At 63.2% G+C, this 12657-nt stretch overlaps 1 protein-coding gene across 3 annotated transcripts in view; it reads right to left on the reverse strand.

Moving 5' to 3' along the window:
* The window catches only part of PHF2 (PHD finger protein 2), a 67284-nt gene that overhangs the window by 2861 nt on the left and 51766 nt on the right, over positions 1-12657 (reverse strand). For all 3 annotated transcript variants that reach the window (XM_072842086.1, XM_072842095.1, XM_072842106.1), the window contains 11 exons: positions 11769-11860; positions 10796-10885; positions 9872-10240; positions 8614-8733; positions 8145-8260; positions 6618-6796; positions 6472-6542; positions 5691-5851; positions 1931-2205; positions 585-680; positions 91-200 (listed from right to left, as the gene is read on the reverse strand). In XM_072842086.1, coding sequence (XP_072698187.1) covers positions 91-200; positions 585-680; positions 1931-2205; positions 5691-5851; positions 6472-6542; positions 6618-6796; positions 8145-8260; positions 8614-8733; positions 9872-10240; positions 10796-10885; positions 11769-11860 — 1679 coding nt within the window. The remainder of the gene's footprint in view (positions 1-90; positions 201-584; positions 681-1930; positions 2206-5690; positions 5852-6471; positions 6543-6617; positions 6797-8144; positions 8261-8613; positions 8734-9871; positions 10241-10795; positions 10886-11768; positions 11861-12657) is intronic.

Genomic DNA, 12657 nt, shown 5'->3' on the forward strand with positions numbered 1-12657 from the left:
CACCCCCCAGGGGTCAGCACTGCTCCAGTGACCCCAAGCCCGTGACAGCCCCTGGCCTCCCCTGGGAGCAGAGGTAGGCTCCCTCCTCACCTGCTGGGACAGCTTGGCTGCAGCAGCTGCCAGCCCAGTCTCGATGGAGGCCACCCTGGTGCCCTCGCGCACAGGCCTGTCCTGCCTCGGCACCGATGGCCCAACCCTTGCTGTGGGAGAGAAGGACACCTGCTCGAGCGGTGTCCCCCCATCATCTGCATGCCCTCCCAGGCCCCATGACCCGGCCCCCGTCTGTCCAAGATCACAACATGAGCCCCGATGTGAAGGGCCCATGCCAGCAAGACAGGAGCAAGCAGGTGGGGTCATGCAGATGGTGACAAGCCCCCCACCCCCATGGCTGCCATGACCCTGCCAGGTGCAGTCATGGCCTTCCCAGGGGTGCTCTCTCAGACCCCATGGGGACCCCCACCCACCTAGCCCACTCACAGGAGGAGTGCAGCCCCACTGAGGCCCCTGCAGGCCCCCACCCCCACCCCCGGCCACAGCCTTGAAGCCAGAGGGACGGGCAGGGGGCGCCCAGTTCCACACACTACCTGTGGGGCTGTAGGGAGCGTCGTCAGAGCCTTTCCTCCTCTTGGACCGGGACTTGAAGACGGGACTGTCCTCATCCGACTCCAGAGAGGGATAAACTACGGGGTGGGGGGAGGACCTGAGCCAGCGACGCCGCGGGGGACAAAGCTTCTGTGGGCAGGTCTGGTGAGCTGCTGTCCCCCCCAGAACGGCTGCCCCATGCACGGCATAGGCGGCCCCCAAACCATCGGGCCTGGCCACAGGGCCTCCTAGCAGGTCCCCTGCTCTGTGGCTGCAGAGAGGGAAACACCCAGCATCCCTGGAGCCCACCCAGCGGGTCCCTGGGAAGCAAGCCCCACCTGATAGCCCTGGTGACCCCAGGTGCCCCCACTATAGGGGTGTCTTGCCACCTCCAGGGCCTGCCCTGCCCCCCAAGGGAGCTCACTGCCAACAGCCTATCAGACTGGGGTGGGTCCCCAGCTACCCGCCCAGCTAGGCCCCTACTGGCCCCCAGCCACCCCCCCAGTGGCACCCCCAGCCAACTCCCAGCCAGGACCCCGGGAGTGGAGCAGAAGGTCCAGGGCCAACCTCCACTCGGAGAGGGCTCTTCTGGGGGCAGGAGCGTGAGCTCCAAGGCAGCCCCTGCACCACCAGAGCCAGCACCCCTGGGCCCTAACCACCCCTGGGGGCAGGCCATGGTGTGCAGGCAGGTCCTCGTTCCTGAGACCCTCCCCAAGACCGGCAGCAGCCCCCACCGAACTGCTGGGAGCCCCAAGGGCAGGGTCTGAAAGGCTGTGGTCAGTGGTGAGGGGTCAGCCCTGGGGACCCCCCCACTCTGCCCACCTCCAAGGCAGCCGCTCTGGGCCTCAGTGTCATTTTCCACACCGAGACCGACCAAGTGGATGGGGTCTCAAGCAGTGTGCAAGCGTATGGCCGTGGGGTGGCTGGGCCAGGGCAGGGCATCTGCCCTCCACCCAGAACACCACCTCCCAGGTCCAAGCCCGGGACACCCCACACCTGGCCTCACAAAGCCCCCGCACCTGCGTCCACAGCGCAGCATCCACAGAGGTGATAGGTGGAGGCCGCCAGGCGACTGGGATGGGAGCAGCCGGGGGAGGTGGGGGGTGAGCCCAGCACAGGCTCGGGGCTGTGGGCACGCGCCCTGGAGAGCCCATGAGGACAGCGTGTACCACACATGGCGCACACGCACGGGGGCTCTGTGGTGGGGCCAGGGGCATTCCTCCTGGGTGGCGATAGTGGCACCCCTCCCCTGGGGACACCTTCCGAAGGCTGCCTCCCGTGTCCTGGAGGAGGCCCGGCCCCACATGGCCAGCACCGCGGACAGGCCCTGCCCGCCCCTGGGGCTCACCGTAATCCGAGTCCTTGAAGCAGGCGTCCAGGTGGTCCTGCTCCTCCTCGTAGTCGTCCAGGTCCATGCTGTTCTTGGCCGCCCTCTTCAGCAGCCGCTTGCCCGCGCTTTTGCTGCCACCCCCGTTCTTCCGGGCCCCGTGGGCCGCCAATGAGCTGCCCTTGGTCTGGCCGGCACCCCATGTGGTCTGCAGGCAGGAGTCAGAGGCCTGCAGGTTGGCCATGGACAGCATTCCCTGAATGGCTTCCTGTGTGCTGGGGGAGGCCGGGGGCTGGCTGGGGGCACAGAGAGACAGGCACTCAGCTCAGTGCCCAGCGCCCACCGCCCCTGCTCCCTCCCACTCAGCGGCGAGGACACATGGCTGGAGCACAGTGGTTGCTCATGACTCCTGCTTAGGAGAGGAGCCCTCAGGGTGCCTGGGTGGCTCAGCAGTTGAGTGTCTGCCTTCAGCCCAGGATGTGATCCTGGAGACCCAGGATCGAGTCCCACAGCGGGCTCCCCGCAGGGAGCCTGCTTCTCCCTCTGCCTGTGTCTGCCTCTCTCTGGGTCTCTCATGTATAAATAAATAAAATCTTTTTTTAAAAAAAAAAAAAAAAAAAGGAACAGCCAGGTGTCTGCCCTCACACCCTGCAGGGACAGAGAAGGCGTGGAGCAGGGACACAGGGAGGGGCAGACAGGGAGTGCCCATGCGTCTGATCGCAGCTGCCCCTTCCATCTTGTTTTCTACCAGAGGGCCACATGTCAGCTCAGCCCCAGGTCCTCAGCCACCCCCATGGGTGCTGTGCTTTCCCAAGGCTGCCTCCCACTGCCCTAACCCTGCACCCGCAGTCCCTAAAGCTCCAGCTCCCCTCCCTCCAGGACTTGCTCTCTGGCTCCTGAGACACCCCATGAGGCTGTGCCTGGCACTGTGCTTTCTGCTGGGCTCTGGGCGGGGCACAGGGCCTCTCCCTGCATCACCAGGGTCCTGGACATGGCTGGATGGGGAGAGCTCACAAAGCACAGGTCTGGGCTCCTCTAGAAGCTTCATCCTCCTCATCCCTGTGGACCCTGTCATGGGGGGCAGGACAGCCCACCCTGGGCTGCAGGGCCCTACTGAACTGACCCTCCCTCCAGCCCCTGGGCCCCAGCAGCCAGGCACAGGCTCCCACCCCGTGCCTGGCTGCTGGGGCCCCACAGCCCTCCTCTCCTCACAGACCAGAAGGCCCAGGGAGCAGGGTCCTCTCCTGATATCGGACGTCCAGGCCCCCTCCTGCCTGCCCAGGTGCCCCAGGGGCAGGGCCCACTACGGGGTCTTGCAACCCCAAAGCAGCAGCCAAAGTGTCAGTCCAAGCAAGCCCTGTCAGAGGTTCAGCATCATCCTGCATCAGCGGCTTTCACACCCTCCCCTACACCCTTCCCCCCTCCCCTCCCCCCAAAGTGTTTTGGAGCACATGTAGTAGAACCCTTAACCTGAAAAGGGACCATGAGTCCCCACGCGGAAATGAGAGCTTCCCAGGCCTCGGGCTGGAGGTTGGGGGTGGAGCTGGCCCCCAGGGAGCACCCAGGGCCCAGGGAGGCCAGCGTGGACAGAACCGTCCTGCTGGTCACTGCTGGCTCCAGGCCCGGGCACCGCCCCAGCTCCCGCCCTGACACAGGACCACAGCGCTCTGGTTTCTGCTGGGGCCAAACAGGACTGCAGACCCAAGGCCAAAACAATGAAAAGGTCCAGTCCAGGCAGCAACCCCCACCCCCGGCAGAGGCAGGAACTCCCTGCCACGGATGCAGCCTCCCCAGCCCCACTGCGAGGATCTGCCCTGGAGCACAAGGGCGCTGTGCAGCACGGTCACTGGGGGTCTCTGAACAGGACAGACCTCTGCCCACAGGGGAACAGCAGTGGGCTCCCCACCCCCTGTGACTCCAGGCTCTGGGGTGTCCACACGGCCCCTCAGCCAGGGCAGGGAGGGCTGGGGCCAGGGCACACACTGCACAGGACCCCACCACCACCATGGGGTCCCTGCCCAGTTTGGTTGCTCCAAGGGGCAGGCCTGAGAGCCCAGGGCCGCAGGCAGCAGGGGCCACACGTCTGTCCACACACGGCCAGTGAATCAAGGAGCACAGTCTACCTAGCTCACATGGAAAATAATCTCTTAATCCTCCAATTATCATTCCAACATTCCCCTACCCCTGCGGTGCGCACTGCCAACCATCCACAACAAATTAACATATTTCCCTCCATTTTTTTCAGCTTTTTTTTTCCCAGCAGCGAAAACTTAAAACAGAGCAAATGGACCATCAAAAACTGACCTGCTCTCCAATCGGGAGATTGGGGAGAGGAACCGCCTGCAGCGGGGAGAGGGGGTGGGCCTGGCAGGCACGCATGTGCACGTGCGGGTGGTGTGAGGGCACATGTGAGTGTCTGCAGGTAGTGAGCGTAGCACTGCACACAGGCCGCCCTCCTCCCGGGCCGGGGTCCCGGTGTCCCCCGTGCAGAGACCCTGCTCTCCAGCATCTTGACCTTCAGGCAGCACCAGGGTAATGGTGCCCCCAGGGGCCAGCACCAGCAGCAGTGCCCTGCCCTCAGTGAACCGGGGTCACAGCCAGGCTTGTCCCAGCAAAGGGGCCTCAGGCCCCGTCCCACCACGGCAGAGGCCACAGGGCATCTGTGGGTGAGGGGCCCTTGGGGCACCTCTACAGAAGTCCCTCCTGGCGGGCAGGAGATGCAGGCCTCTGGCCATCTGAAGGGAACATGGCACCCAGAACAGAGTCCTGAGAGGAGACTCAGCCATTCGACTCCACCTCCTTGGCTTTGGGTGTCTACACCCACCGGGAGCAGCCTCCCTGCGGGTTCACGCGGCCCTGGGACCTGGGTTCTGGAAACATGGCCTCACCTCAGAGGCAGATGTAGGGGAGCCCCGTGCAGGCCCCTTGCAGGCCGCACAGGCTGCCCTTCCCCGGCAGGTCCCCCTGCCTGGACATCGATGCCCAGCACATGCAGACCCCTGGGACCCCACACCCGGGTCCATCAACAGGCAGGTGGGGCTCTGGTCCCCCAAGGCAGCGGGGAGCCCCAACCCCTTGGTGAGCTGTTTGTGCTACTTGTGGAAATCCCATGTGGGGAAAAAATGAACACAACACTTAACCCAGTTTAAGCAGATGGAGAGAGAATTCAACTGGGACCATGTCCAGAAAAATGAGCCCGGGCCCTTCATCCAACGAAGCCTAGAGGGGTTAGCTGGTTCATCTCCCATCAGAGGCCAGGCCACCCCGGGCCTTCACGGCCGCAGCCACACGAAGGCATGTCGGGGTGCACACGGGGCTTCAGGACAGTCTGGTGTGGCCCCCGTGCCCCACGGGGTGTGGCCCTGGGAACCCTCCTCGGGCCACAGCTCTTCCATCCCCAAGCTCTGAGGCCATGGTCTCCATCCCTGCGGGGTGAGGTCTCTGCAGCCCCAGGGCTCAAAGATACCACATGCCCTTGACCAGGAGGCTGGGTTTGCGCCATGGAAAATTTACTACATGACCTTCAGAGCATCTGGGTAGCGTCCAGATGGAGCCAGCCAGACGTCACGGCTGGAGCTGAGTGTCCAGGACTGTGGTGGGTGGGGTGCGGCCCCCTACTCACCTCCCTGGCCACTAGGCAGCCCCTCTGTGGGGCACGGGTCCTGCTCTGGCTGCCCTGCCTCTGCGGTGAGGGCACAAATGGCCCCACGTTGGCGTGGCCTGGGCTCCTCCCCAGGGGTACCCGCACCCCACGGCCTCTCTGCAGGCACCCTGGACCTACCTGTTGGGGTTGTACTCAAGGGCTCCCACCTCCTCGCTGGCCTGCAGGAGGTCCAGGATGCCCGCCGCCGAGCCCGCACCCTCCTTCTTCACTTTGGCGTTGCGGGCAGGCTTGGTGTCTGTGTCAATGTGCAGTGAGCCCTCGTCAGAGGAGTCGTCGCTCTATTGTGGGGACAGGGCCACAGGTCAGAGGCTTTAGGGGACCTGCTATTTCCCCCTGCACGGAAAGATGTTTCTCCAAGTTTTTAAAGAGCCAGCCCTTGTAATGGGCACCACAGGGCCAGCTGGCCAGACACACCGTACAGGAGATTGCCGGAGCTTTCCACTGGGACTGCAGGCCTGCCCGTGGGACGGGGCTGTCCTGATGCCCTGTTTCCCCAGAGGACCCCAGAGGACCCTGTTTCCTCACAGGGCCTCCCACATGAACCCCAATCCTGACCAGAGATACAAGGAGCTGGGGGGCTGGGCAGGGAACAAGTGGAAGCTCAGACCCACAGCCCCTGGCAGGTGGCTCTGCAGGGACCTGGCCTCCTGGGAGCTGCTGGGCCTGGCACCATCTGTCATGGTCATGGCAGGGCAGCCACCCGCAGAGACCCACAGACCCCCGCTTTCAGCCCTCCTCCACGGGGCCACGGCCTGAACCCTGGCCACCCTCCCCATGAAAACACCCGAGGAGAGGCAGAAGAGGACAACCCTTTTGCAGCCCCCACACCAGGCCATCAGCAGGGTCCTGCGTGCGCAGACCAGCCCAAGGCAGGCATGGACACACGGCTCGGCCTCACCTTGTAGAGTGCGGACTCCAGCTTTGGCTTCGTGACGGGCGTGGGCAGTGGCTCCTTCCCATCCAGTAAGACTGAAACACAGCAGACGGGCGTCTGGCAGAGGCCACGGAGGACGGCCCACTCCCCACCCTCACGCCCTCACTCACAAGACAAGTCTCTCTTGGGGGCGGTCCTCTTCCTCCGGATGGGAAACTCGTCAATCTTGAGCTCCCCGTCGTCCGACACGTACTCGTACTCGTCCCGCACCGGCTGTGGCTTGTCCTCCTTGAAGCTCTGCATGGCCCCAAACACGCCCGGGCTGGGCTGCGGCTTCAGGGCCTTGGGGCTGCGGCAGCACGAGCAGTGTCAGCGTCCCCACGGCCCCTGCTAGGCCTCGATAATGTGCTCCCCAAGCCCCCACGCAGAGTCCCGCACCAGCCTGGCTCATGCCAATGTCCTGCATCCCCTGCACAGCTCTCGGGAGCATAAATTCAGACGATATTCTTAAAGACCATCCTTCAGCAGGGCCTTCCCTCAGGGCAAGGAAGGCTCTGGGCGTGCCCAGCGGTGGGGAGAGCGGGGGCAGTGGGGACATCGGGGACAGTGGGCAGGGCAGGCCCGCGTCAGCTCCCAGCAGGGTGGCTCCGAGCACCAGGCAGCCCTGCTGCACATGGGGCACACATGGGGTGACATGGCTCACGTGCGCACTGCTGCTGCCTCCTCCGTGACCAAGACCCCCGGCTCATCCCGCCAGGCCCTGAGTGGCCCTGTCTCCCCACTACCTGTAGTGAGGGCCTTGAAGGCCAGGGCAGGACACTGGCCCCAGCCACCTGCTCCCCCGCCAAGGGGCGCCCACCCTGACTTCAGACAGACCACAGCAGGTGGGGCTTCTCGGCGGGTGAGGGGTGGCTGGCCAGCCAAGCTGCTCAGAAGATGTGCCCGTTCATGGTCTAGAACATGGATGTACCCATTCACACACACACACCCTCTCAGGCTATGGCCTCCACCTCAGCTCAGTGCCACCTCCTCCAGGAGGCCCTCCTGATTTCTCGGGCCCTGGAGGCCCCACAAATCATTCTTCCATAGCCCTCATCTCAGCCATAATTTTAGGCACATTTGATAATATGAGGTTCACGCTGGCCCCTCCCCACCAGTCTCTGTGCTCTGAGGCCAGGACCCTGACCCACCCTACTCCCTCTGCACCAGCCCAGGACAGCAACCGAGTCACGCTCTGCTCCTCTGCCAGCTGCCCCCCTCTCCACCCACCAGGGCTACGGCCTGGGAGGCAGGGATGGGGTCTGCTCACTCGGGAGGGGGGGGCCTCGGCTGGGGAGCCTGCAGGAGGGGGCGCATGTGCATGAGCATGTGTGACGGGGGTGTGAGCACATGTGAGCACGTTATGACGTGTGTGAGCCCATGGACGGGGTGCATGTGCGTGAGCATGTGTGTGTATAACGGGGGTGTGTGGTGTGAGCACGTGTGAGCATGTATGTGTGTGAACATGTGTGATGGGGCATGAGTGTGTTTAAGTGTGTAATGGGGGTGTGTGATATGAGCATGTATGATATGTGTGAGCACTTGTGATGGAGCATATGTGTGTGTGTATAACGGGGGTGTGTGATGTGAGCACGTGTGAGCACGTATGGCATGTGTGAGCCCGTGGACAGGGCACATGTGTGTGAGCGTGCACCTACCTCAGCAGCCTCCTGTTAAAGGAAAATGAGAACTTGGGGTCCCTGTTCCCCGACAAAGGACACTTCTCCAGCTTCTGCTCCTCCTCCATCTTCAGCAGGGAATCAGGTTTGCTGTTCTGAAAAGGAAGCCCGAGACGGTCCTTGAGCCCCCAGCTAGCTTTCCCTCCGACCCGTTGCCCAGGAACCCCTGCTCTCTGTCACTCAGGGCCTAAAGGACCCAGTCCCGCCCCGGGTCACATGTGCTCGAAGCTGGGCCAGCTGTCAGCTTGTAGGGTGATGCACTTGGTTCCCCAGGCCAGGAGGTGCCCCCGCCATGGAAGGCAGCCCCACAGAGGCCACACTCACAACCCTTGCCTCCATAGGCCGGCTTGGCACTGCCCCCGGGGGACAGGTGTTCACACACCTGCATCTTGTGGAAGATGCCCCCACCCCAGGCAGGTGCACACACACGTGCACACACACACCTCACCTTGTACTTCCATTTGGCTTCTGACTTGCTTTTAGTTTGCTCTCGGATTTCTAGCCTCTCCACATCATTCTGTGAGCTGATCGCCTCCTTGTTGGGCACGCTCAGGACGCTCTTTGTGGCCTAGGACACAGGAGTCATGACCCAGCAGTGGACATGGGACGATGTCTAGGAACCCCGAGGCTACCCGGCAAAGTGACAGCCACACAGCATAGGGCCCCTGCCTCCTACTGGCTCACATGCAATGGCCCATCCACCCCATCTGCTCACCCACCATCCATCCCACCTATCCATCCACCATCTGTCCATCACTCATCCACCCATACAGACATCCATCCATCCCATTCATCCACCATCCCACCCACCCACCATCCCATCCATCCATGCATCTCATCTACCTATCATTCCATCTACCCATCCACCTACCATCCATCATCCCATTCACCCATCCATCCACTATCCATCCATCCATCCAGCTATCCACCATTCCATTCACTCACCTACCCACCCATCTACCTCCCATCCACCCCCACCCACTCATCCATCCCACCCACTCACCCATCCCTTCTATCCAACCATCCACCTGCCCATCCATCCACCTATTCATGCACCCTCCCTGCTTCCTCTTTCTCTCCCCTCTTCCTGGCACCCACCCATCGATCCATCTGTTCATCTATTCATTCATCCACCCTCTTTGCCTTGATGAAGGGAGAACCAATGTGCCCCACTGCAGCCCTGTGATGCTGGCCCTGGTGGTCACTGACCCCACCCCCAGCCCCAGCGAGAAGTGGGTAACAGCCTCCCGTTAGCAGGAAATCCCTCAATGGCACTTGGTCTTGGGCTCCTGGTCCCTGAAGCCCACACCTCTGGTCACACTGCTAGGTCCTCGGGGCCAGGCCTGCCTTTCTCACTGCCTATAGGGGCTCAGGCCGCTCCAGTAACCACTCCCATCACCAGTCGCCCTTCTGCCTCCCTGCTGGTCTCCACTGGGTGCCTGGCCCACCTTCAGAACTCAGCCGACACCTGGGCCCCAGAGGAAACTCAGCCAGCTCATTCCCCCAGGTGACCCTGTGTGGTACCCCTGTCCTAGCAAACACCACTGCCTTTACTGGGAGGTCTCTCCTCGCTGTGCCATGCTCACCAGGACACAGCCACCAACCCTGACCCTCTAGCTCAGGGACACAGCAGCCCTAGCTCCACCCCAGGCCAGCTCCTGAGGGGTCTGCGGCCCTCCAACCACAGACGGGGTGAGACTACCCACCTTGCCTTTCTTCGGAGGCTCAATTTTGGTCAGTGCCTCCTTGGTGTGTGCCTCCAGCAGGTCCAGGTTGGGGATGGTGGGCGAGGCCGCCCCCCTGCACTTCTTCCCTTTTTTCTTGCCTCCATCCTTGAGCTTCAGCGGTTTGGGGGGCTTCGGGGGTTTGGGGGGTTTGGGGGACTTGGGAACTTTGGACGGCTTGGGCATCTTCACGGTTTTGGGAATCTTTTTTTTGGACACTTTCTCCAGGAAGGATCGAGGAGGACTGGCTTCAATGGGGGATGGGGGCTCCTCTTTCTCCCGGTCCCCAAAGCAGACCTCATCCGTGGGGACAGCTGGGGTCACTTCAGGTCGGGAGGCCTTGGAGGCATTCTAGGGAGAGGAGGAGGAGATGTGGCCAGCCGCCCCGGTCAGGAGGGTCTCTGCTTGGGCTCTGGGAGACACTCCAGCAGGAAGGAGCATCTGTCTACACCATGCACGGGGCAGGCTGACATCTCTCCTACAGTATCCATGCGACATGCTCACACCTGCCTACACCACTATGTGACATATTCATCAATACAACACATCTGTGCCAAGGTGCCACTCGTCTACCCATCAGCCACCTGACCCCTCTACATCCTTGGTGGGGACTGCCATCCTACCCTGCAGCACAGAGGCTGGGACAGCCCAGGGTCTCCAGCAGCTGGCATGGCCCTCCCTCTGGATCCCTCCCCACCTACTTGGGGAGCTGGAGAGGAGCCCCACCTTGCTGTCCCTGGGCTGGGGCCAGGAGGCCATGGGCAGCCACAGTGCCTGGGAGTCCCCACCGTGCAGCAGCCCTGCCCTGGAGGGCCGGGGTGGCAGCTGTCTCAGACATGGTGGTCCCTGGCAGGTGGGCAGCGGGGCCGCTGTACAGGGTTGGCGGCCCCCGGGGTCAGGCCCTACCTCGCTGAGCCGGATCTCTTTGGCGAGGTCTTTGATGAGCTGGGAAGGTTTGAAGTGCTCTGGGAGCTCGTCCTCATGCTCCGCCAAAGCCTGGAGGGCAGCAGACGCGGGCCAGGGGTCAGCCGCCCAGTCTAGGTGCTGACGTCCACCTGCACTGGCCATGCCACCCCACCCCTGCCCACCCATAGGGGCTGAAGCAGGCTCAGCCTCCCGGACCCTGACTCACCCACATGGTCCCTCCCAGTAGTCTCCTGCCTACCAACCAAGGACCCACTGCCGCCCACACAGGCTAGGGGTACCGGCTACACGGGGTCCTGAACGAGTCAGCCCACTCCAGCCAGATGTCAGCCCGGGCTGAGATGGCTCTGCCATGACCCCTCCCCAGGGGGTTGTAACATGTCCCAGAGAGGGCAAGCTGCCCAAGGCCACCAGCAGCTGGGCATTATATGAGCCATCCCCTCTTCCTGGGCACAAGGCCACTACATGGCTGAGGTGACAGGGAGGGACACCAGATATGGTTCTAGGCCCAGAGGCCAGAGATGTGGCTCTAGGACAGAGATATGGGAGGTCACCAGACAGTGTGCTAGGGGCAGGGGCAGGAGGGACAGGGCAGTGCTGCTGGGGGGGATGCGGGGAAAGGGGCATTGCCCCCGGAGCCTGGGGGGCACTGGGCATACTGTTGTGGGTACCCTGGGGGTAGGACACCAGGCCACAACAGGGGGCATGACAGGGGACACTGTGGAAGGAAGGTCCACCTCAGAGTGAAGCCCACTTTGGAGCCAGTGCCTTGCTGGCCAGCGAGGCTGAGGCCCCTGCCGTCTCCTGCCCTGGGGTGCCCTCCGCGCCACCTCTGGCATTCCCCACTACAGGTGGGCTCCGCAGGCTAGCTCCCACCCAAGGAAGGACCCATGCTGGGGGACCCCCACCAGCCACCCTCCCTCTGCTCGGGGACACACCTGGCACACCTCCCTACCTGCTTTTTCGTCCATGATCTAAAAGCACCATTGAGAATTTTAGCTCCTTGGACTAAATGAGGGGGCAGCTGCTTCCCAGACTTGTGGGAACCTGGGGGTCATAGAGGGATCGGGTCAGGTGAGTGTGTGCCTGCCCACCCTCACCCACCACTCCTGTGGGCGATGTCACATGGGGGGTGCGGGGTGGAGTCGGCAGGACCCCCACCCACTGCCACCTGCCCAACTGCCAACGGTCCCTCATGGAACCTCGGGGGGCCTGCCCCAGATGCCCCGGGAGGGGCGGGACCAGCCCTCCCTCGCCCACCCGCCAGGTCCTGCTGGCAGGTGGCTTAGCTCCCTGCACTGCCCGCCCCTGCCACTCCAGTGAGGGCCCAGGTGCTGCCAGGGCTCCCACGGCCTCTGCACAGCTGTGGCAGCACAGCCTCCCAGACGCCCTTGGGGACAGAGTGCCCCCTCGTGGTCAGGGAGCGCACTGCAGGGGCAGAGACTGGCGGCCTGGTACTCTGGGGCCCTGGCAGGGGGCACCCAGCAGTCAGCGCTCACCCTATCAGGCCACCCCAGGGTAGGCTCTGCATGTCCCACTCCCACAGGCTCCCTCCTAGGCAACCCCTCTGCTGGGGGGAAGCTTAGGGATCTGAATTCGGGGCGAGATGGGCAAATTTCACTGAACTCTGGCCAGCTAAGGTTAAGGTCCATGTCCTTCGCTTCCCCACCTCAGACTGGAGCCAGAGCACAGAGGGCTCCGCATGATGGGGCTTCAGCCCGCAGTGGGAAGCCAGGATGGACCCTCAAGGCCTGAGGTAGAGGGCAGATGGATGTCTGTGGAGGGCAGGGACCCAAGGAGCCCACCCCTTCCCACGAGCCTCCCCGGGGACCCCAACATGCACA

This window comes from Canis lupus, chromosome 1 (genome assembly GCF_048164855.1).
Source record: "Canis lupus baileyi chromosome 1, mCanLup2.hap1, whole genome shotgun sequence".
In the NCBI taxonomy this organism is placed as follows: domain Eukaryota; kingdom Metazoa; phylum Chordata; class Mammalia; order Carnivora; family Canidae; genus Canis; species Canis lupus.